At 31.1% G+C, this 26,169-nt stretch overlaps 1 protein-coding gene across 1 annotated transcript in view; it reads left to right on the top strand.

Moving 5' to 3' along the window:
* The window catches only part of LOC113518090 (discoidin domain-containing receptor 2-like), a 252,127-nt gene that overhangs the window by 141,487 nt on the left and 84,471 nt on the right, over nt 1-26,169 (top strand). Inside the window, exon 2 of the mRNA XM_026902858.3 lies at nt 2,246-2,536. Within this exon, the coding sequence (XP_026758659.1) occupies nt 2,251-2,536 (286 nt within the window). The 5' untranslated portion in view covers nt 2,246-2,250. The remainder of the gene's footprint in view (nt 1-2,245; nt 2,537-26,169) is intronic.

Genomic DNA, 26,169 nt, shown 5'->3' with positions numbered 1-26,169 from the left:
TTACTTCTAACGTTTTTCGACTATGGATATTTATGGCGGGTACTTAAATTGGAACCCTTTTTTTTATTTAAAAGAAATAACGCCTATGTTACATTTAATGGCGTTAAAAAAAGTAATTGGCGATATCAGTAACATACAACAATTCTTTGTATCTGTCGTGGTGAGATCTTAAAATTGATCATTTCTTGAAATGGTCGTATTTCATGAAATGGAAAATATCCGTTGCTAACATCATGATGGGGTCTGGCAAGATTGATGAATAATCAACATTTGACAGTATGACATATAAATATTAACTGTCTACTACTGGACATAAACCTCTCCCCCATACGGGGAAATTGACAATAGCAGCCACGCTTGGCAAGCAGGTTGCAATCGTAGTTAGGCTTTGGTAATGTTTTAGGAGGCATTATATCTGCCATCCCTCGACCATTTAGTTCTCTTAGTCACCTCTTACGAAGCCAGAATAAGAAGTAGCCCATTCTATTTTCATCTTTAGCAATACAGTTTTTACCCCTGAGCACACATATACATATATATATATATATATATTAATGTATCCAATGTAAATTATCTACAATAAAGATTTTACAATATATTACAACTATTTCTTAAAATGGTCGGTTCCATTATGAAGTGATCAATTCTAAGATCTAGCCACGATAGATACAAAGAATTATTGTATTTTACTGATGTCCCCAATCACTTTTTCTAACGACTAGGGTTTATTTTCTTGATGTATTTAAAAATCTCTGTAGAAATGCTTCTTTCACCATGTCTCTAGGTACATATATACAAAATATATTTATACATTTTACGTAACTTAAGGACAGCTTCTGGCTATTTCTGCGACAGAATAGGACGTGAAATCTTTATATTTAAGGTCATTCCGCTCCAATCTTAAAAATATACCATTCAGATTTTAAATTTAAAAGTATTTATTACCTTTTAAATAGAAAGTATATATATATATATATATATATATATATATATATATATATATATATATATATATATATATATATATATATATATATATATATATATATATATATTCAATAAAGTTATATCAAAACAAGTCGTTAAACCAAATACAGGATCAAAATAACTAAAAACCCGCACGTTTCACAAGGAAAACCTTTATTCAGTAAAGGTTTAACAACCGATATAGTTCCTAGCATGTAACTCGTGCGAAGTTAATGATACGCAGAAGCAAAATATCGTCTGCGCATCATTAACTTCGCTTCAGTTACGTGCCGGGAACCTATAAAAAAGTTATAATCTTTCCTTATTTTCATAAACGTTTTTTCAATGCAATAATTTGGTTATCAAAACGTTAGGCACTATTACAATACTTTTCTTTCTTTTGCATTTTAATTATTGGTCTTAGAACAATGCATGTTAGTAAATAAATAAGATACTCAAGACTGTAATTCCTTATATGGTGGTCAGAGATATATAATATAATTTAAAAAAAGTATAATAATACAGATTAACGAGAACAACAGCACTTTAAAAAGCGACACTGTATAAATGTTATATAGGTATTTTTTATGCAAGTAGGATTAAATATATAATTTAGAAGTATTTTCTATAATTGATTCTCTTTTTTATAATCCATATTGTCTGCCACAGTTAGGCAAAAGTCTCCCATTTACATCTCTACATATCTTTATTTAGAACTTGATCAGGTCATGTCTCTTTTACAAAAAGATTTACCAGAGGAAGACTCTGTACAAGTATCGACTTATGTGTCAACCTCAAAGCAGTTATTTTTTTAATGCTATGTTTCTGTTAAAGATACGTCAGGAAAACTACAGAGTACCAAAGCATAACATTTTAGTTGTCTAAAATACGAAGGCATGGAAAATATGAATGGCAGTCAATTTACAGGGTACAGAATAATAATACCTGAGTCCTCAGGAATGGTAACGCATGGGCGGTATCATGGGCGATACAGTGTACTCTGTTATGTCCATGCTACTGCTCATGTCTATAGACGACGGTTACCACTTTCCATGAGGTGGGCCGTTAACTTGTTTGCCATTCTAATTATATAAAAAAAAATGCATGATGGACATTGTTATAGTGTATTATATTATACCTATAGTTGTAAGATATCTATTAGCCACGATTGCCACTTAGTAACTGCGTTTGTCGATCGCTAACTTGTTTGCCCTTATTTTAGAATTTATAATAAGATAAAAAATAGGCCCAAGTGTACATATTATTCATTTTCCCACAGGTACCATGTGGCGAGTAAGGCCACTGGTGATGCGGCTCGCGGCCGTATCACTGGTGGCACTCGTGCTCGCCGACTCCGGCACTGGCAGCGACACGTCCGTGGTGGCGCAACTGCCAGCGCGCAGCACCACGGTTCGGACCACGCCGATGCCGCGACGGCCGGAGCGCCGCCAGCGGAACCGGCGCCGCACCACCACAACCACCACCACCATAGACCCGGAAGAAGAAGACGACCTCGACTTGACCACACCGATGACAACCACTACAATCGATCCCCGCTCGTTTGATCACAGTGAGTACTATTCGCTTTGAATATATTGTTTGTGTTAACCACAAGAACCAAAGCCGCAGTAACGGTATTTGCTGCGATCAATTTTGAAACCGCAACTTTTTACTAAATAGCTCGATAAACCACGCATTATTGGAGTAAGCGACGAAAAAATAAAACAGCCTTAAACTGTCCACTGCTGAACATAAGCCTCCCCGTTGGGAGATTTTACCAGTAGTTGCATGCTGATATATGTATCGACGTGTAAAACTCGAATGTTTAAAATCTTAACCGTTTACAAAGCTAAAAGAGAAACTAAAAGCTTAATTCACTAATAGCCAAACCGCCAATTTTACCACCAATAAGTAGCAATGACAATGGATCGTATTACAATACGCCATCTATTTTATTTACAGATATAGTAGAATTAAATAGATATAATCGCAATTACAGGATTTTTGCTCTAGGCAAATTTCAACAAGCACTTTCAGTACAATGTGAGTATAAAAATATATACAGAGTTAACAAGAGCAACGAGGCCAAAAATATTTTTGAAATTATTTTGTAAGGAAGGATTTTCGCTCTTGTAACAACTTTTTTTTTAAAAAAAACACGTTACACATTAAAAAAAGTAACGGAAAAAATATTCTGAATGCACCAAGAGCATATATAGGGATTTATTTATACATTTCATCAGATTGTTAAGAAACTTAAAAAGGAGAGAGTGGTTGTGATGAGAAAACAATAAACATGAATAAAAAGACTACTGTTGTGTCATTTACATAACAAATATACTTCATGTGCCCATTTAGTCATGCCGGCTTTTTTTTTTCTATTATAATAATATCATTTTCTTGTAACATCTTAACAAATATTAAGCCTTTGTACCGTCAAATAGTTTAGTAATGGCACATTTTCTTTTCGTACAGACTGAGATACTAATTGCATCATCTATCTTCATCTATGTCTGTGGTTTTACTTGTCACCAGTCTATCTTATTGCAGTTGCAACTCCTCCCTATATGGAGACGATTAATCGTAAACCACCTTTGGGTGACAAAGAAAATGAAAATTCATGGAATAGTTTTACCACGCGGTACGTACTTTTACTGTATTAACAATAGACGTAGTATGACATACTCACGTACTGACAGATTTCACAATCACATCCTCTTCAAATCTGCTTAGAAATTATATTTTTTTATGTAACTTAGAATGGCAAATTATCATGGGAATTGCTCTGAAGAATTGTTCGGATAGATACCTGCTGCTGATTTTCACCATCGTACAACCCGCCTTAAACTAAAATTTCATCCCAACCATCTGGACGAGTGGCGGTCCTCCACCATGCGTTTTTCAAGGCACTTTCTCCCACGCACAACCACTGTTTGGAATCAACTTCCAGCAGTAGTATTTCCGAACTGATAAGACAACATAACCTTCAAGAAAAGAGCAAATTCCTTTTTAAATGGCCGGCAGCACACTTGCAATGCCGTTGGTGTTGTGGGTGACCATGGGGTAAGCTTACTTTACCATTAGGTAAGTCGCATGCTCGTTTGCCCCCTGTGTTGTAAAAAAAGAAAAGCTAACGGCCCACCTGATGAAAAGTCGTAACTGTTGCCTATAGACATGAGCAGTACCATGGACATAATAGAGTATACTGTTTTGCCCGCATAACGCAAGGTTGTCGGTTCATCGAACTTCGAAAACTTCAGCTTGCTTCCCATTTAGGCTATGTCGGTGACTTTAGTTCTTTTACGGATATCTTCGTTTTAGATTCTGTCACGCAAATAAACTTCGAGCGTAGCCTTCTCCATAGCTCGATGAGTAAATTGAAGCTTTGATATATGGATAACCGAGTAATATAGATATATATCAACAATCTGTAGGTATATACATAGGATTATATATCAATCAAATCTGTAGGTGGCGATCGCTATTTTCCATCTAATAAGTCATTGACTTATTTACCAAAAAGTAAGATTTAGTTGCATAAAAAAAATACTTCTCTATATTTTTGGTTTATAGAATACCTTGCAATCTTAGATAGTCCTAATCCACCTGATAATACCGTCTTATTGTGAGGTAAATCATGATGTAATTAAGCGCTCGTTAACTTGCACGTGGCTGCCTCATTAACAGATAACTCCCAAGTAAAAAATATATATATATAACAAAGAATACGATTCAGTATATATTATGTTTTCTGAGCGACATAAAACAATGAAATTCTCAATTCATTCAACTGTGGAGTAATTTGCTAATTTCGAAATTATTTTGTAAATTCTTTTTAGGTTTAAAAGTGTAAATATATTACATTTATTAGCTTATATTGGTTTACTCCCGCTTTGATACCAGATAGTTGTTTTAATGCGTAACAAAATTTTTAATTGTTATACTACTGAAAATAAACTAACATCACTTTAGTTGAATAGCAACTAAAGTGATATTCATTACATATAGACGTAAAAATGCAGTAGAATACAAAGAAAATTGCTTCGACTTTATTGTATTTCAAACTCGTTCACATTCTAGCAAAACTATGCATACACTAAAGTTTCTAGTTCATGTTTCCTGATGGATAGTTAGGGAGTGATTATTACGGTCTAGTAACCTAGACCACCCCGTCTCATCGAAGATTACCTTATCTATTCTCATCTAGGTTCATTGTACTATGTAGTTGATAAATCAAAGTGATTGACGAATTTTATTAAAGTAAACACTATTATACGAGCGCATATTCATGTTTACTTATTATATATATATCAAAATAAAAACTTGTCAAAAACTACTAGCATTACTTTGAAGCAGACAATATATAATGCTAATTAAAAAATATAATTTCAACATATAACACGCCTATTACTTATATTTATTAATTGATAATCTTGTACATTTACCATCTAAAATAACTGAAAATTCTATTAGTAAAGTCTGATAAATTTCATTTAGTTGCAAGCACAACAGGGGCCACCCTCTTATTCATAAAAACGTTAAACCTCTCATAAACTTATATTAATTATTGAACTGTTTTGTCTCTTTCGTTTTTAGTAAAATTTCCAGTTTAAAAGAAAGTAACAAAACGATGTTATAGTTAAAATACACTTGTAGAACGGTTTATAAATAAGGGGGTTATCGTTTAATTAGCGTTTTATACGGGAACAACAACAGATATCGCCGTTCATCTGGCATATGACAAGTGTCAACTTGACACAATCCGTCAATTTGAGGATAGAGATCGTATTTACATTAATCTACAAATCGATGTCGATTCGGTACCATCGCCGGTGCAATTGTAACGACTACAAAATGCTTATTAATAGAATGCCTTATTTTTTTCTAATTTATACTATTTTATCAACATTATGATGTTTAAGTAGCCTCTGAACCCAAGTTTAGACAGATTTTAATATTTGGTTTGCACATAAATATCGATAAATGTATTGAACACTAAGTTAATTACTAAGCACAGTACTAGAAAAATATTGCATTACTTTTAAAGTTTATTTAAAAATAGAATCTAGAATAAGATTATAAATTTATCAGTATATTCTTTGTTTTATAAATTTATATTATTAACTAATAGAACAACTTTAAGTACACTTTTACAGAAATGGCAGCCATTTTGGAAAACTTTACAGATGACCTTCTCTGAAAGTCGAGAGTGAAGCAATAAAAATGCAACTTCAATATTATGACTTGTACTGCGTAACGTCCGCAGTCATAAAGCAGCTATACACACGTGGATATCTAACCGAGCAGGAATCAAATAAATAGGATTTGACACTACAAAGTGAGCACTCGAACAAAACTGCCTTCAAGTCGTGCGAGCGATCCCATAGCGTCGCATTGTCGTACCATTTTCATTTTAAGGCGCATAGTTTGCCAAGGGGCCCCTCAAGGAATGCTAGGAGCCAGACGTGAGGGCATTCAAATTGTTTGTCGCCAAGTAACGGACGAACGTAATTTGAGAAAGTAACTCTCCGGTCATCGGCGGAATTCGCTGAGTTAGCGCGGAATGCGACAGTGTCGCTCGTGAGACGGAGTTTTAATTTCACTGAATTTTCATTATACATATAATACATACATTTTAGGCTCTATATTTCTTTACATATTATTTCTTTACATATTATCTTTGTTGCTTATTCATCTAGAAAAGAAATTAAAAATTCATGTTTAAAACTTCAAAAAAATAGTAAGCACCTGTAAAATATATTAAAATAAAATAGAATAATATATTGTAAGTTCCATTAAATCTTTTTTAATACGACACTTCATCATTTACCCTAAGTACAGTTAAAATTTATGGCCATGCTAATAATTTAAGTATAATCTGGAAATAATACTCCAAAATAATTTAATTATTACATACTTCTAGAGCAAACAGACACGAAATATATATATAAACAAAATTATTATATTAGATAAAAAAAACCTTCCCATTAGCTGTAATAATCCGTCTTAAAAGCTAATCGCTTTATCGTTTGGAAAGTTGGCAAAATAGTGTACTTAAGCCAAACGGAGATTATTTCTCAAAGTCCGGCTGTAACTCTTCAAGATGGCAAACTCAAGTCAAAACGTACCGAAATAAACTTATAGAATATGGATAAGAATTTTAACCAACTTCTTTACTTATTGTTTACGAAAAGTTAATGTGATCACCAAACCAAAGGAGATAAAAGTATAAAGAAAAAATGAAAAATCGCTTTTCACGCCGGCCCATCTATCTAATAAACCTAATATTGGTTCGATACGCGCTCAAGAGGCGTGAAATGACGCCCCACTCGCCGCCTTGTAGGGGGGCTACACTCACCACTTAATGTTGACCCCTGTTCTTCTTTTAAAGCTGTAAGAAAAAAACGCTTCACGATACTGAGGGTAACAACCTTAGGGCTCTCATTAATTGGTTAACGACAGTGCACCCCGTCTCGTGGTATGTAATTAAGAACTGATAAGGTGGAAACATTCCCTTTGGTAGATAATATATTATGTAATTGCAATTATCTTCTATTACTAACCGGTTAATGTATCTAATTAACTAAATAAATATAATATAGGTATACGTACAAACATATTGTTAAATCTTACTAAGTAAGATCTTACGAAGTAGAATAACAAAAAAAAATAACTATTCAAAAGTACTTTTAATTAATTGTTAGTAAAAAATATTCTTATTCTTATCTTATTTGCTAATAACATAAATTTGGAAGTGAGTTTATTGTTATTTCTTGGCAAGTTATCTAATCATTATAATCTTCGCCATACATACTGTCATATTATCTAACTAAAAAACAATATAAATTCTAGATAATAAAACGTAAATCTTATGTTCCTGAGAGATAATAATAAAATGTATGCGGGCCGAGCCGCAACCAAATATAAAAACAAAAGATGATAAACCGACTTTATCAATAAACAATTCAAACTACAAAATTTTGTATACATCAACGAAGACGTCAGCGTCTACTCAAGATATATATTTTTAAATACATTAGACGTCAAAATAAAACACATCTAAAAATTTAAAAAGCTAAACTTAAATATTAAATTTATTTATTGATTGTAATCTGTTCTATTAAATGAATACATACAACCATTGATAATATGGAAAATTACGAAACTTTTATGTCTTTCTTATTATCTATTTCGTTGCATAAAATATAACGTTTATTAAAGTGATATCCTATCAAAGTTCACAAAAAAATTGCGATACGATTCGCCTGTTTATTTTTATACTTGCTACCGCAACGGAACCCAGATTGTTTCTTGTAAATTTCAACAGATCCTTGTAATAATACTTACGTTACACAAAAACATACTTATACAATACTAATTGTTTTTCACAAGTTCGCCCACGTAAAATTACAGGTATTATCTCTTGTTCCTTAAGAACTTTCAGAAACCCTTTCTTAACAGACGGTGAATAAGGAATACCTACCCAAATTTGGAATGACTTGTTTTGATTGTACATTGATACGTTATATCATTTATTATTTGTATTCATTTATGATACTTAGCAGACATAAACCACATTTGATGCTCTATAAATATATGAAAGTATCAAATTATGCTAACGTTACTTGACATATAAAGAATATTGTACAATTTTTAAATATAAACTATATTGTAAAACACTTTTATAACACGGAACACTTTGAAATAATATTTATCCAAAAAATACCAATTATAGACAAATATAAAAACGACTAATTTAAACATAAGCTTTGTTTAAAATTGTTTTTAGCTCATCAATTTAATTGTTATATAATTGTTAATTTATCATCTACGAGTATGTAGGTATATTTAAATAGCTATAGGTTAAGAACTAATCTATTAAACATAAACTGGAAGATGTTTAGTTATTTTATTTTCATAGTAATTTACCTAGCTGTAAAACAAGCATGAAACTACATTAAAGAAACCAATTTATTACCTTCCCATAAACCTACTTGTGTACTGATAAAAATACAAAATGAAACTGCATTGAAGCATGCAACCCACTTTCTTCAGATTAATAAATTTAATTACACAATTATTACTTGCATTAGCACATTATACGCTATTAATTATCTTAGCATCTATAATCATATATAACCAATTATTGAAAAAAAAAGCGATTTGAATATGATAATAACATACTAATGTTAAATAACGGAAATATTATGAAACCTAAGAAATAAATAAGACAGAGAAATAATGATTCCCTTGGAAGAAGACAACTGAGACTAAATTAAATACTGAATGTTTACAATTGAAATATAATAATATACGAGATGTATCACTTGACAATGAAATGAGTAAAACTTCTCAGCTTGCCATCTTTTGTGGATATGACTCTAGACTTCAGTGTCAACAACAATTTATAATTTAGAATTAATTGGTCACCTAATCTATATAATTATATACTAATTGTCATCATCATTTCATTCTTATCTCGTGTACTAAACTGTTGCTCGTGTAATTTAGCAATCCAAAATAGGCTATTCTGTTTAAACATATTGCAACAACACATTGAGGTCGTTGCTTTATCTAGAAAAAATGTCAGTTATTAATTAATAAATAAATAACTGTAGAGCTTCGAAATCAGACTCGTAGATATTATCAATATTTTAATTGATGATCAAGAAGTAAATAACTTTACGTATCAGAATACATCAGAAAAATTGCTGGTGTACTTCCGGTCTTTTAAGAAGGATTATGTTCCTTTCTTGAAGGTATCAATGCCGTGTCTGTTCGTTCGGAAGAACTGTTGCCGTAAGTTAATTCTATACTTTGGTTATGCATTGTTTATACATATATATATGAATATTATACTATGAAAAACATAATTAGTTACTAATAAAATAAATACATAATTGATAAGCAATATAAGTAATTGGTATATAATGTTTAATGAAAACAACTTTTCTGTTTACGTAAAGCTGGTTGTAAAATAAATACCTAACGAAATATTATACAAATGTACTTTCAAAGCAAATTGTAATAGATAAACATTATATCGATACGATTCCAGACTAGGTGACCCGATTATATCTAATAGCGTGACTACTTTCCGTTTTAATGTTTCAAGTTGAGATCTATGTTATTGCGACTGAATATTAACAACCTTGCTTATTTTAAAAGTACCTCATCCCACATTTTCTGAATTTTATTTAACAATAGAGAAATTTCTGAGAAGAGAGGAGCCCATTAATAAAAAAACATAGTAAAATGTCGGTCCTTTAGCGAAATTCTTTCCTCGTTGCTACTCGAGTAACCTCGAAAACGTACATATTTGTTTTCCTTCAGAAATTATTTCATTCCGCTTTCATTTCTAAATACAATTCTTATAAATAAAATGTTTCCCAGTAACATGGGCCTGAGGAATCATGGTTTTTCATATGATTTTATACGGTTTTGAGAGGGATAACAGGGGATGCGCAGAGCAACCGGCGTGAAATAAGGGGTTGGCCTTTTTCACGCTTCCTGGCTGAATTTCTTACGAGATGTAGCCCAATGGTTCGGCGGTTAAACGCTTGGCGGCGTGTTGTCCCAATATCTCATGCGAGGCTCCGCTGCTATTATTTGATTATCTTTTATTGCGAAAATGTACCGGGTGCCGGGAGAAAAAACAATAACAGTTATATTATTACTGTAGCTAGTAAGTCTAAATGTATTACAACGTTAAAAATATTTCACTCTCAAAGGAATACAGAATAAAATCGAAAAGCAGTTTCTTTTTAATGAAGTGATATTGATTTTTCAATAAAAAAGAAAAAAGATATTAGACCTCCATGTGTCATGTCATAACCAAAATTTTCTGTCGCTATAGTTTTGTTTGCATTTTCAGTATGCCATATGTATGCCAACAATGGTCCGATTTTGATAGCTCTTTTTGCCATCGATAGCGTTAACATCAATATTAGTCCAGTTGTGGTAGCCCATAGGGATAAATTCGGTCCTATAACTAACTAGATAAATGTATACAATTACTTATCCGCTAAAAGAGTATTGATGAATAATGTTAATGCATTACCCAAAATAGAAATATCATCCAGGCTGGGCGCAAGAAAATAGGAGAATTCACTTCATTCGTTTTGGACCAGAAGCCCGTATAGAGTCGTAAAATAAAGTGTATATGAAATTCATATATTCCGGATATATTAGCAAATAACAATATTGATATTATTGTGTCAATACTTGTACTCCTCCACAAAATGGTGTTATAATGACCTGACTGATTTCGCTGTTTAAAATATTTCCACCGTGCGTTTTTCAAGGCACTTTCTTCCACGCACAACCACTCTTTGGTATCAACTTCCAGCAGCAGTATATCCGAATCGATACGACATCATAACCTTTAAGAAAAGAGCATATTACTTTTTAAAAGGCCGGCAGTACACCTGCAATGCATCTGGTGTTGCGGATAATTATGGGCGGCGGTAATCACTTACCATCAGGTGAGTCGCATGCTCATTTACCCCCTGTGTTATAAAAAAAATTCAAATGCTTATATAATTTTGTAATAGTTCTCTCTCATTCAACAAATAACAAGTTTAAAAAAATATATGTTCAATAGTTTTTTGCTATGTCCCATATGGAAATAACAGAAAGTCAGGCTCATATCTTACCATTGTCCATACAGAATAAAGCTGTAACAGCAATTAAAAAAGAAAACTTATATTTCTAAAATTACTTAAACTTCAGTCATGTTCAAAGATGTTTAAATATAATTATAATAGAAATTACAATACGTTTAGTTTGCATCATTTTATATTTTATTTGTATATGTTATATTTAAAAAAATATATAATACAAAGCTATTAAAAAAGGTTTGTACTAGTGTCGTCGACAATTATTGTCAATTCAATTAAATAACTAACCACATAAAGCAATTGTAACTCAAATTATGTCTAAACAGTCAACAAGTTAACTTGTAATAACTGAACAATTATGTAGTACTCACTAACACTTGAAGAAAATAGTAAAGAAAAAGTTGTCGAGCACTAGTCGGCTACAACCGCTTCAAGCCGGTTCAACAAAGAGCTGAAATTAAATTTACGTAGCGCAAAGAAAAAACTAGTTACAAGAGGAAATTGGCGGCGACAGTGACAAATTGTTCCCACAAGAGGTGAATATACCTCACTTACTCTGACACACTCGAAGGTGTATCTTTTATTTTTGTCGGACAGCACAAGAATGGGCCTGTGTAACATTGAATGTACTTGGACATAATTGCTAAAACTTATTTACGCTTTAAAACTGTACTCATTCTGGTTCCATGAACAGAAATGACAACAGTTCCAATGCTGGTTGCGTCGCTGTTAAGATATTAATGAAAAATGATTAATTGTGCGAGCTCAATGACTATAATTTTATTATTAGTTTAGTTAGTAGCTAATCATTTATCAATATGACAAAGTCTGATGGAAAGTTTAAACTGTCGCCTACAAATACGAACAACAGTGCGGATATCGCTTCTTCACGGCTGCCACTTCACAGGACAAAAGAGTAGTTACTTAGTTATGTCATAAAATGCAATGTATCTTAATCTACTGACTGTAAAAATCCATAAACAAATACTTGGCTTCACGGCAAAGATAGAGGCAGTAAAGAAGAAAGATGGTAAAGGAAAGGTGACAACAGAATAGAATTTTATTACTTAATATATTGCTGATTAATTAAGCGTTTGCAATAAAAACTAATAATAATCATAATTATATCATAAACTTCCACAGTGTAAAAAACATTCTGACTGAATATCTGTTACTTGCTCATCTCTAAAGTGCGTTATAAAATCATCTAACCTGATTAATGTGCGGATTTCAATTTATCTATACAAAAAACGGGTCAGGTGCGAGTTGAACTCACACGCCGAGAGTTTCCTACATACATATATAAATATGAGATAAAATTACTTTTATTGCATTTCTCATACAAAATAAACACTTAATAGTTATTATTATTAATACTAAAATACATTATTTCTTAACTTTTGCCAAAATTGTGGTTCAGAACTAGACCACATAATTAAGTTTGTATGTAAAGGTTTTATGATAAAGTCTCAAAAACGATGTCCATTAGAAACAACGTTTTTATACTTTCTGTAATATTTACATATACTCTTATGGACTGTATTTATTTCAAGTTTTTTGCTTCAGAAACTTCAGATATTAAGGGAGAAATTATTTTCCCCATATTTTCGATCATAACTAAAAAACTACATATTATAAAAATAATCTGTATTAAAATGTACAAATCAATTAATAATTACTTTACTCAGACTAGTAGATCAATTTTGAAATTTTGAGTATTCCTTTCAGACTCCTTAGCAAAAAAAAAAACAATTTACAATTACATATATCATCACCATATCAGCCTTTAATTGACCACTGCTGGACATAAGTCTCTCCCTTAAGGGATTTTACTGGTAGTTGCCTTGCTTAGCAGGTGGATTGGCAACCGCAGTAAGGTTTTGGAGATGTTTTAAGAGGGGCGCTGCTACCTATGCCTCGCCCCCCCCCCCCCCCTCCTTAGTCGCCTTTTACGCCACCCACGAAAAAGGAAGGGGTGGCCTATTCTATACCGAGACCACATGTTAATTATAAATAAAGTATTTCAAATCGATACCATTAGTAGTTGCTTAGATACAAATTTGCGATCTTCATTATAATTTCCGATCTTTCTTTTACAGAAATATATTAATTACAAATTAATTATTACACAACTAATACTTTACAAATTTAGAATATTCTCCTTAACTAAATAATCAAAATATTAGAAAATTATTAAAGTTAATAATCCAATAATATTCAGATAAATTAATTATAAATAATTTTGTTTTCAAATAGAGCCAATATACGTGTGGTGAAATAATAAATAGGTATACAATGAGCTTTCATGTTCAATACGTAAAAACACCCCACCCATGTCTGACGTAAAATATTCTTTATTTCTTTAGATAAACGTCGGAGCTGTCAGGCCTGGATAAAGCATAACTGTTATATTTTACTAAATGTAGTGAATTCACAATACTACTATGGTAAAGGTATGTTTTATGTATAAATAAACGTTAGACGAATTGACCTAACTCTACTCTGACATACACAACGTTTTATGTACCTATATCATCTTAACGTCAGTGTTATTCCAGTTTATTTGGAGTCCACAATCTTATCTAAGGGATTTATTTTATATTATGGACAACATAATGAAAACAAGTTAGCGGTAAATCAATTAACAGTGGTAACTATTGCTTACTGATAACTTGCTTTTATACGCCACTTCGTCCGCGTAACTGGAATATTTTCACTGATTGAAATAAAAAGTAGCTTATATCCTTTTTCATCCCATATCATCGTCTTTTCAGCCATTAAATGTCCACTGTTGAACATAAGCCTTCCCTATAAGAGGAGTTTTGCCAGTAGTTCCTACGCTTGGCTAGCGGGTTAGCAACCGCAGTTAGACTTTTTAAGATGTTTTAAAAGTGTGTTCATGCCACATTCTTTATCATTTTGCTTATTGTAATGTTCTTCAATCGTAAATTTTTTTTAATCAATAAAGAGGATATTTCTCTACCTTTCACCTGCGTATCGCGACAAATGGCGTTTTGATTGATCCACTTTCTTTAATTGTAAAGATTGGTTGAAGGCATGTCCTGTATATCGACGACAAGCACCGAGCTTCAGGTCTCGTTTTATAATACGCGTCAGAGTCCTAGCGGGAATCTTCATTTCTCGCAATAAGATTTTTTGCTTCCTAATGAGGTTTCGACGAATTCTAGCTTTAACAATATTAACAGCCTTTGTAGTTCTAACAGCACGCGGACACCCCGATCTTTTCTGGTCTTCGACAGAGAAAGTTTTGTTACTAAGAAAAGCGCTAGACTTTGTCTACCTCAACGTTGAACGTTATCTGTTTAATTTATAATTATTATTATTTTGTATTTATTTATATCATTATTTTGTTGTTATTATATTATTATCACTTTGTTAAGTATTTTTTTTACAATAATTGTGTCTAGGCTAGTATAAATATATTATCATAGACTGCCACCAGAGATTGTTGCCATTAATTGTCGCCATAGACTGTCGTCACTTAGATAATAGCGCTCTTATTATACACCATGTATTAAAGTCTATAAAGTCGTTTTATTAAGTTCAGTTGCTTCGAAACTCCATAAATATACCTACATAGTTTCCATATAATCAAAAACATGTTATTTACTTTAAAAAAGTACTAAATAAATGCATAAACAAGTACATTTATTCATAATGTGCACCTGAAAAACATTGCCCACCTTTTTAAGTAAACAAGTAAAATCGGAAATAAGGCAAGAGTTATTAATAAACAAAATAAACATGGTATGAAATACTCATTTCAGAAAAGGAACGAACAATTAAAGATAACAATTTTTTAATTAGGATTTTACTTTTTATTATAAACAATATATTTTTGAGCAATATATTATATAATACATCATACAGCGTTTATTTTTAAATTAAATTATAACGTTCTCTATTGGTGTGTCGTTATTATGTAATTGATATAATTATTTATTAGGTCAAATTCGTCTTTAATAGCATAAAATAAATCACTTTTTACTTCTGTCTGTTGCTTATTTCTTCTAAACCTTGCAACAGATTTTGATACGGATTTTATTGTTCTTTATATATTTTTATAAAATATACTCATGTATACAAAATATGTAATTTAAACTTTATAACTCCAGATGTTTGTTATTTTATTTCTCATATTCTAGTTTAAAAATCAGAAAAACGTTAAACACGTTAATGAACAAAGAATTTAAAACTTCTATTTTGAATAACATTGTATCATCTTAAAGGAGTAAACTTATAATAAGTAGCGCATTTATTTTGTCTGCTAACAACTAATAAGATAATTTTAATAAATATTTTTCTATTACACGTTTGAATAAGTAATGTGACACTTGAGACACTGACACAGAGGATTCTGTGAATGTCGAATAAGTACTGTCAAAGAGAATACCTAAATGTTCATAAATTGACGCGACTGTACAAAATAGCACATTGGCGACAATGTTATTATTATATCTATGGTTTGAAACATATTTTATTGAGCCGATTTTGATATGAACAAAAACACGATATAAGTCTAAAAATCCGGAATTCTATTTCATGGTAAACCTCCTCTTCTTCCTTGATTTCGTCTTTTATTAGTTAGAAAATTTGAATCCATAGATCATATATATAAAAATATACGTTCATTTTATTAGTTTCAACAGAAACCTCTTTCTATAAAACAAAAACGGCAAACCATGTTTCGATAATTTTTTTTTGTCAATTATTAACAACTAATTTTGCTTCCTATATAAAAATATAATTATATTTTTATTAATTTCAATAGAAGCTACTATAAAATTCAAAGTTACCTATTCTTCTTGAATAAATTAGTGAAAAAAAAAATATTTAGAAATGTATAATATATAGTTCTTAAAATATGACAATAATATATGAGTAGGAGACTTTCATTATATTTTGCTAGTATAATAAACGACATTATATATTTATATACTATATCTGAAAATTCAAAATTTAATCATTTTACTTATTAGTTTCGAAAATACTTAGTGTGTTTCTAAAATATTGTTTTAAAGAGTAAAATACAAGGTACAAAATAAAAAGCAATATAAAAACATCGCGGTTCAGGGTGCATGCACCTATCTATCAGTTGCTGACGTCCTGGCGAGTGATCCATGCAGCGATTGAAAAACCAGAAGGCACCTCCTACTCCTAAAGTACGACCATCAAGGCAACATCGTTAACGTCATTTACGGGCGACAGTACGGCAGAGTTGACAGGAAGTGCTAAGAGTCCACTGAGAACCGCCCACTCCGACGGCCCAAACATCAAGTATGTGTCATTAAGACTTTTTATGGATGGTGCAACAGGCCGTACAGGATTCAGACGATCCGGTAGAGCTGCGTGGTTCTGGCGCAGCAGTTTATAATAATATATAAGAATTGAATAAAATATAAACATTTATAAAATTCTGGCACTAAAAAAATATTTAAAGAGACAAATATAGAGTGCAAAATAAAAAAATATATAAAAAGTCTGCATTTTGTGGTTGCCAGTATGTCAGCAATATAGTGTAAATTAAATACATTCAGTACTATAATGCATATTATATTTTAATTTGATATCTACCGGTTTAACTTACGAGGCGCAGTCAAGTCCTCGCTCGTGTCACAGCCGCTCACAATTAAGAATCCCGAATGGTCCCGAAACTAGTCGAAATTTCTCGACCTAATTACCCGTAAGTTAAACTGGTAGTTTTCATATTAAAGTATAACGTATACTTACAAAGCTTTTAACAATATAATGTATATTATTACCAATAAAATATTCAGTGGTTGGGTCAAATTTTCGCTTTCATCACATTTTCATTACCAACAAAATTATTGCACGAGAGCGTGTAAGGTTTTTAATTAAACAATTTCAACATTTCTTCATCCGTTTTATTATAATACAGTATATATATTTAAACCACAAATTAGGAGAAGTTCAACAAATATTTTTCCATTAAACATAACAGGTATTTCAAGAGATCCTAAATTAACAAACCTAAAGTGATCTCGTAATATATCTATTTATTCATCACTATGGATACTTGATGTAACATATATATTCATATAGACTCAATATTCGCAAAATAGATAACGCACGTATATCACGAACAATGACCCCTAAGTTGCTTTACCTGGGATAATAGAAGTAAGTTCTGATTAATTAATTGAAAATTAATCTGAAAAGTATCCATTACGTGGTGTAGCTACGAATACACTGGATGCTGTGAGATGTGTGTTCCAATCCTGTCTGCTTGTAACATCAAAAGGTAAATTTCTCAACCTATTACAGAATTCTGTATGAAACTTACTTTTTTAAATTGAACAACAGTCATTTGTTATAATTTTGTGTTATTTCACAAAAATAATTTTAATCTTAAAGAATTTTACTTATCAAAATTGATTTGGAATTAGAGAAGACAATACATTATATACTAAAGATATACTAGCTATATGTTAATCAAGGATATAGGTATCTATACACCAAATTTGATTTAAACATATCTGGTTGTTTAGGTATTATTGAATAACAAAAATCCAAATATGTTTATAAACTTTCAAATTTACCATTTACTAGCATTTCTCACGACTTTTAAGCTTAAATATTGAGTAATGATGTAACCTACTTGTATACTAAATTTTATTCAAATCCTTTCTGCTGTTTAAGCGTTATTGAGTAACAACCACCTACATACAGACATCAGTACAAACTTATATAATAATAGTTGCCTTTTTTAATTTTGACAGCAGTTAGTCAGACACTGTTACCTACGCATACTCCCACATGTCTTTATAACTTTTACAGTTTTCTTATATTTACACATAAGTCACTTTTATTAAGTACGCCCAATTCAATTCCAGTTCTATTTAAAGTACAATTTAGCATTAGTCCTGTATAGGTATAAGTTCAGTGATATTAGCCAGCCGTAAGGAGTTCGCGTTAACAATTACAATTAAGTTTAATTCCACATCGTCAAGTCAAACAATGCGGATGGAGAACCGTAAACAAAACAATTACAATCCAAGGAATGGTAGTTACGATTTCCCTTCAAAAGTTCCTTCCTTCTGTCTTTAAGTAATGTGACTCTTTAACAATAAATTACTGAGAACTTTGCACGAATAAGACTGGGTACTTGTTGTTGAGAATGGAGTTACGTACCAGCTCATATTATCGTCTTACAAACTTATTTAAAATTGACAATAAACATAAGCCATTATGTAATAATTAGCTGAAAAGGACGTAATGATATACAAAAGACTTTTTATTTTATTTGATATACAATAGTGAGCGTGTCCCGAATGACTATATTGCAGCTCGGGCTGGCACTTTCCTTATTCAATTAACGCACTGAGGCTTTTGCTCTGTTAGTTTTGCTGATCAATTGCAGGATACATAGAATTACAATGTTGATTATATCAATCCATATTATTTATTATACCGTTATTGAATAAGGTAAATAGTAGCCATAAAGGAAATAATCAACAATAGAATTATGTCAATGAACGTCAATGAACCACATACAGGGGTCGAAATATATTTATTGCATACAAATCTCTCGGATGAGCGCACTACTACTCATGTTACTTGGTAATTTTGATTGAAATCACAATTTTAGAATATTTTGAATAAACATAAATCAATATCTCGTCATTGTTTAACCTAAACTGCTATATACTATAATATTATTATTTATACTTGCAACGTGCAGTCAACTTTATTTAATACAAAATGATTGTATTATATTTTATTCATTTAGAAACCTCATACATAGGGATATATTTCTATATTTGTACTATTTTTTTCTCCGATATTTCGTACGCATAGATTTCAGAAGCAGGAAAATCAATAAAATAGAACGCTTTCTACATGGCGTATCAAGATAAAACATACACCAGTTTGTAAGTTAAACCTTCAGGTTTACAACTGAAAAAACTGCATTCAATTTTGTGCAGTAATTTTGTGTGTAATAGCGGAACAGACAGGTAATACTGGTATAAACAGACAGACAAAATTTCTAAAAATTAAATATTATTTTGCCTTCTATTAATTGCTGCTATTAAGAAACCTCCCATATACAGACATCGTCTAGTTTGTCAATACATTGATTACGAAAAGACTTAGTTCTAATTTACCACCTCATCATTATACTTAACATTATTTTTATAACTCAATTCCCAATGATAAAAAATACTCTCAGATAGTCTTAGATCACGTGTGCATAATATTTAGCTTATATGAAATAGTGATTACCAAATCCTATGTTAAGACTAATGTTTCTCATTACACAAGTAGGTAACCGCTTTCCAACGACTTCCCTCTAAGTGGGTCAGGGATTACTTTTTCTGTCATTTTAAGAATAAGAATATTATAAATATCATTTTGATTATTGCCTTTTCTTATTTTGTAGGTCTCAATGCTATACGTCTGCGTCTTCTTTCGCAAATTCCTGCAAATAATAAATAAATTATTATTATAATTAATAATTATTCGCCTTTTATACCCGACATTTTTTTTGTAATGTGGTCAATAAAGTATAAATAATTAAATATTATATATTATTATAATATATTTCAAATATTATAAATACAATTTTTTTATAAATAATACTCTTTTCAAGAGACACCCTATCTAGTTAATGCCCTAACTTATAAATAATAATAAATTTATATCCGATGGTACTAAAAATGTTGTGTCATTGTAAAATCTCTGACAAACTTTCCAATGTAGAAAACATCATTAACAAAATATGGTAATCCGTAGACTGATGGTAGGCTTACCACCTGCTACTACGGATATTAGTTGCATACGTACAGTTACCGTGGGTCCGTCAAACAAATCTGCACGACGGAATGTGAGCAATTTAATATATGGTTCAACCATAACAATTTTATTCTCATTTAGTACCAAGGAAATGGTTGATAACACTCACACACGTCCTCGTATTTATTTATTTCTACTTTTGTCATATGTACAAATGGCGTAGCTTCTATTTACATTTCGACACATAAATTTTTAATACAACACGTACCGCTTATCGCTTCGCCCGTTCAGTAAATGTCGCTTCTCTATTTGGCAAGATGGGTAATGAACCTCTAGCTAGAGGTCTGTCAGACTCGCAGTACTCGGTGCCACATCATTAATTTCTGCCTAATGTCTGAAACGGGCGGTGCGACGTTACCACATTTTGTGTTCACATACACGGTAATAAAGACTCACTAGATGTATCATATTTTGCGGCCGCCTTCGGTTCTTCTAATCATTATAAATTCTAATGAAGGTAACTCTATGTTTTGCTTGAAACAGCGGGAAGTTATAACTTCATGTCTTCTTGACGGGCCAGAGAAAAAACTTTGTAGGAATATTAGTCTTTATATCAAATATTAATGTGTTGTTTAATAAGTATTCTTTTATTCAAAAAGATGATTAGGTAAAACAGGAAAAGAACATAAAAATAATAAAGGAATAACATTTTTTTAAATTTAAACCTATATCCTTATATAGTTCATATATAATATTAATTGTAAAAGTCCGTTTTCATAATATTTTATAAAATTAGTGGCAAAATAAAACATTTAGCCTAGTAAACGTTTTTTTTTTGTTTATACTACTATTAGATATCAGCAGACTGTCTTTTGGTCGGGTAAATTATTCTTTTGTTTTTAGTTACATTTTCTACTGAAACAAGCTATATATATAATCACAGTAAATATCGTATTTATAAGACGTGTAAAGACATTTTTATGCAACTTAAAAATGGCAAACAATAGTACCATGGACATAACAAAGTATACTGTGTCGCCTATGATACCCATCATATGTTGCCATTCCTAAGGACTAAGATGTTATGCCTCTCTACCCTAGAATTTTATTACTATATTCCATCCTTATTATTATATAACATATTTTTTTCACCACAAATTTTGTGACTGTTTTATCGTTTTCTTAATAATAATAAAAAAAATTTACTAAAATAAATTTCTAGTCCGCCTGTTTCGCCTCTAACAAAGATCTATGTCTTTGATGACAAAACTAGCAAAGCCCTTGTTTGTTTCACACGTTAGACACCTAACCACGTTTCGTGAATGTTACGGAGCTTGCAACAGTCTGTTAATAATCTCTATTCATATCTGCTCTGAGTCGTGCATGTCTATACTAATTACGGTAACTACGTGTAGTAACATACAAGTTTCATACAAAACTCATATACTACTAATTATATTCTATATATTTTAATGCTTTCTAATATTATAAAAGTGAATATAAGTTTATTTCTTTTATTTGTTGCCTCTAATCATCTTAACAGCTTAACCTATCTTTTCGACTTTATTGTTTATCCAGATGATATAAATATAGCCTACAAATGCACCCTCGCGAAACCCTTAAATATTTCACGTTTATATAATGAATCCCTGTACAAAATTATCTGTTTCTAGACTCAGCAATTAGATGCAGTAGTTTTGACTATGTGTATATCAATTCAGTCATGTACTTCTTGTATATAAATAATACATAATACCTCCTTTTCAAGGATCTGTATATTTCTTAAGGAAAAAGAATATTTTTCTGACAAGATTATGAAATCTGTTCTTTTTAGTATTTTCTTCTTTTAGTAATTCTTGTCAATTTTTAATTAGATCGACAGGTTACTAAAGGTATGTATATAAACGTATATAAACGAAAACTATGTTAGACTACTACATATGTACCTATAGTGTAACAACTAATAAGGGCACGAGGTTTGAATAGAACTAGATTGCAGATAATACATCCGCCTACATACGCTAGATAGCCATTATGGAAAGGTCAAATACGTATTGACTTGCTAGAATAAATAATCAAAGAGAATGCATTCACTCAACGCTATTCAAATAGATCAACATAGATATATATTATTGCAAGTTTTTACTGCAACCTTACAATGTCCTACAGTTGACATTTTTTTACAATGTTTAGACAAACGTAAGTTTTATATATAAAGATAAAATTTTACAAATATATATGTCTTGGATGACAATAATTATGATCATATATCATACTCGTAATTGTAAAATTAATTGTAAGTGTCACACATATAAAGACAAAGGCCAAATTCCACCTTGTTCAAACAGTCACTTGTACCACACAAAATACGCATTATTATTACTAAATAAATCAATTATATGTAAATACGAATTTTATTCATTGGTATAGGTACTTTTGTGTACCTATTATAACAGTAATATGGTCCAAAGAAAATCGGTTAGTGAAATCAAAGTGGAAAACCGAGGGTCGCGTAACCCAATTTTCAATAATTTATTGCTTTCTTAATGTACTCGTACATGTTATAGGCAATACGTTACCTTTATACAGTCAATATGAGTATTGACTGTATAAGAGTATTATACTATACTAGCGACCCGCCCCGGCTTCGCGCGAGTACATATTACGAGTACATCACGTCACATTAGAAACCTCTAAATTTATCAGTGTTTCTCTACAATATTATGCATTTATTATACATATAAACCTTCCTCTTGAATCACTTTATTTATTTAAAAACCGCTTCAAAATCCGTTGCGTAGTTTTGAAGATTTAAGCATACATAGGGACGGACAGACAGCGCCAGGGACTTTGTTTTATACTATGTAATGATGGAATCTTAGTAGACCATCTTACCAACCTATTACTACAATGATACCATAATAATAAATAGAACTACAGGTAGACTAGGTAGAAGCGAGACGCATCTGCTTTCTTTCGTGAATAAAAGAAAGAAAGAAATATTTATTTAGTGCTTAATGAAGTGAATGCACCAAAAAGAAGGTACCCTTATCTCCTTCAGATTCCAAATTGCAAAAGTGCAGTTAACAATAAATTTTATGATAAACTGCAACTCACGCGACACATAGTCATACTAGTAAGAGAGACGCACGCTCTCACTGTGGTATCTACTGTTTTCAAACTCTGACCTAAGAGGATACAAGTTGGATCTAAACCATCATAGCGTCAACGTAATTATTATTATTGAATTCATGGAAGTGTCACTAAATGTTTATTCTTATATTTATGTACATATAGTTTTTATCGTACAATTTCGATATATTTGTTTTTAAATAAAAGAAAATAAACTAAGTTAATCATCTCTTTGGAAAATAATCATCTACTAAAGCTCCTATAAGTAACCTAATGTAAAAATAGACAATTATAATGATAATAAAGAATTACAGCATCATCAACATAATGTCAGCTATTTTTCGTCATTAGGCCAGTCAAATAGCTCGAAGGACTGACAACTGATAGCGTAAAGTGGTTATTGACTACCAATAGCATACAGCCAAGTACTTATGTACCCATTATTCGAGTAATTTTTTTGAGTTTTTTGCCGCAGTTGATCATTGGGCGTTATTTCATGAAATACTATATTTTACAGAACTCATCCTCATGAACTATATAAGCTCCTTACTTTTACGAGGAAAATGAAAAAATGTAAATATATAATTTACAGTTTTATACTTATGTATAAATTTAATATTTATTATTAAAATTTATTATCCTTAAACGACTACATATATTTAAATACCTATAAAAAATAATAAAGAAGCTGAGCCATCTATATCCATTCCTTGCAACACATTTGCTGTCACCGCTCCATCTAATAGGGTTCCTATCTAGTTTTCTATAATCAAATATACAAGTGTCAAATATTCTACACACGAAAAATATCTGTTTAGAATAATAAAACAACTACAACGTAAGAAATAAAAATATCACACAACAAGAGTAACACCGTCTCTGCAGAAGATGACACAATATTATTTCATTCAACAGGTTGGCTGTTCCGTTACGAAGTATATTATCCGTGTGAATGTAGGATTGTAATATACCTGTTTACAATGAATTATACGACGCTAAACTTATTGTGTATATATATCGTAAGACTTAACATGATTTACTAAATTATTTTGACAATATACAAATCGCTCATGGTGACACCAAACCGAACCGCAGTGATAGTGATCAATATTGAAATTACAGAATTAGCTGGCATCATCTTTTGGATTTAAGGAATGCGCGATTAGTATCATGATATCAGAGTGCATACTATAATTTCCATAGTACTTTTTCCATAGACGATTAATAATTACAACATTCCATAATCCGCGTAAAAAAATAATCTTTGTAACCATATGATTTCTGTGCTAAAAAATATTTTAACTATACTCCTCGTGGAAAGGCGTACAATTTCCGATTGGTATAACTATTATGACTAACTCTATTCATATTTATGTGTTCCAATTTATTTATTACCATGCTTATTATTTTGCCATGTAGTCCCATCATAGAATGGGCTACCCCTTATTTTCCCGAGGGTGTCATAAGAGGCGACTAAAATAAATTAATAATCGAGGGATAGGCATTAGCGTCCTTCTTAAAATATCATCCCAAGCTTAGCTGCAGTTGTCAACTCGCCTACCAAGAATGACAACTACTGGTAACTATTTTCACAAATGAATAATTAACGACTGATATGATACCATACGGTACATCATTTATAATTAGATTGTTATTATTTTTACTGAACTAAAAACTGTGCCTCATTTTTTTATAAATCACTATTAGGTGATAATTACTTTAGTATGCGCCGTATCATGCTCTTTAACGACCTTACACACACAAATGTGTTATATATAAACATAAAATACAACGTAACAAGCGGTACTGAAATAGTTGCAGTACTACGACACTAAGGGAATAAGAGTTGATAGAAGTGCTATTTATATCGTATACTCGTACATGCCCATAAATTTATAGATGTAGAAACCTATGAATGTCCGTTCACGTGAATTTAATTTATTTACATCCTTACCTCTAATATTATAAATGTTAAAATATGTTTCCATGTCTGTATGTTAACTCTTTAAATAACTAATTATCTTTCAATTTTGTATGCCAAAATATTATTGGCATGAAAACGAATATACGCTGCTTTGTCTAGTAGTTCCTATATCGCACTCTTAATAAAGTATTCATTAAATAGTTTCAGTATTATACTTACCTAAAAAGAACTATATTGACAACCTAATTTAGAAGAAAACATTACTATTTTATACGTACTTAACAAAAAAGTAAACCCTAAAACAAAAATTTTTGGCAAGGGAACATCATTCCGAAATTGAATCTCATAAAAAGCACACACGGTTTTCTATATCGGAATGATAAAATCGTGGCATCCCGTGCTACAGTAAATTACAGAACTCCTAATGAATTCTGTGGACTGAGTTTTTCCAGGAAACTTTTATGCTTGTCAAATAAAATGTGCTGATTTTTTCATAATCTTTCATAAAACATTCATTTGAGACACGTATTAAATTCTATTTTTGTTTTTATGCCAATCATTACACTGTATAATTTCCAAAAGATAAAGAAACCTAAAAATAATAATATATAACAATTAATATAAGTAACAATTTTTTTATTTAAATTTTAACTTGAAATTTACCTATTTTACGACGGTATGACATTAATAAGTTCATCAGGTATAAGGTAATCTATTGAAAACCCTAGGGTCGTAGATCTCGACCTATCGATT

This window comes from Galleria mellonella, unplaced genomic scaffold, assembly GCF_026898425.1.
Source record: "Galleria mellonella isolate WM207_F2 unplaced genomic scaffold, CSIRO_AGI_GalMel_v1 utg33, whole genome shotgun sequence".
Classification (NCBI taxonomy): Eukaryota; Metazoa; Arthropoda; class Insecta; order Lepidoptera; family Pyralidae; genus Galleria; species Galleria mellonella.
The sequence above is the reverse complement of the archived record's forward strand: the minus strand, read 5'-3'. Positions and strand labels throughout refer to the sequence as shown.